This window comes from Penaeus monodon, chromosome 21 (assembly GCF_015228065.2).
Source record: "Penaeus monodon isolate SGIC_2016 chromosome 21, NSTDA_Pmon_1, whole genome shotgun sequence".
Classification (NCBI taxonomy): domain Eukaryota; kingdom Metazoa; phylum Arthropoda; class Malacostraca; order Decapoda; family Penaeidae; genus Penaeus; species Penaeus monodon.
This window is the reverse complement of record NC_051406.1, coordinates 14,482,982-14,483,429: the sequence shown is the minus strand read 5'-3', so window position 1 is coordinate 14,483,429 and position 448 is coordinate 14,482,982. Positions and strand designations below refer to the sequence as shown.

The window sequence follows — 448 nt, the reverse complement described above, 5'->3', positions numbered from 1 at the left end:
GGATTTCATGTTCGGCCTAAGTTGATGAATTTTTTTTTTCTTTTATACACTTATCAAAAGGAAGGTAGAGGCGGTGCTCGATAATATTTTGAAATTGTCACACCCAAAGAAAATGGATGAATAGACCGCATAGAAAACGTGGCTCCTAATCACGTATTTTGACCCTGGTAATATTAAGTCGCGTTGAAGTAAGGAGATAAAATAAGAGAGTGTGTGTAGTATTAAGAAAAGAAAGGAGAAAGATGATTATATAAACAAAGTGAGAAATAAGGAAAATTAAGGTGCGAAAAGAAAGTTGGAAAACAAGAGAAGGGAGTTACGTGTTAAAAGGAAAATAAAGAAATTTGATATATCTCAAAATAAATTTTATTGGGATATAGAGATTTAAGTACGAAGGTAAAATCAAGCAAGGAAAAAATCACAAGATGGTGCGTGGAACGGCGATCAT

General features: G+C 33.3%; 1 protein-coding gene across 1 annotated transcript in view; it reads left to right on the top strand.

Annotated features, from left to right (window-relative positions):
- LOC119586257 (SNF-related serine/threonine-protein kinase-like) overlaps positions 1-448 on the top strand; it is a gene marked incomplete in the record, with an annotated part of 91,676 nt that overhangs the window by 2,368 nt on the left and 88,860 nt on the right. Inside the window, 1 exon segment of the mRNA XM_037934963.1 lies at positions 65-448. Coding sequence (XP_037790891.1) covers positions 426-448 — 23 coding nt within the window.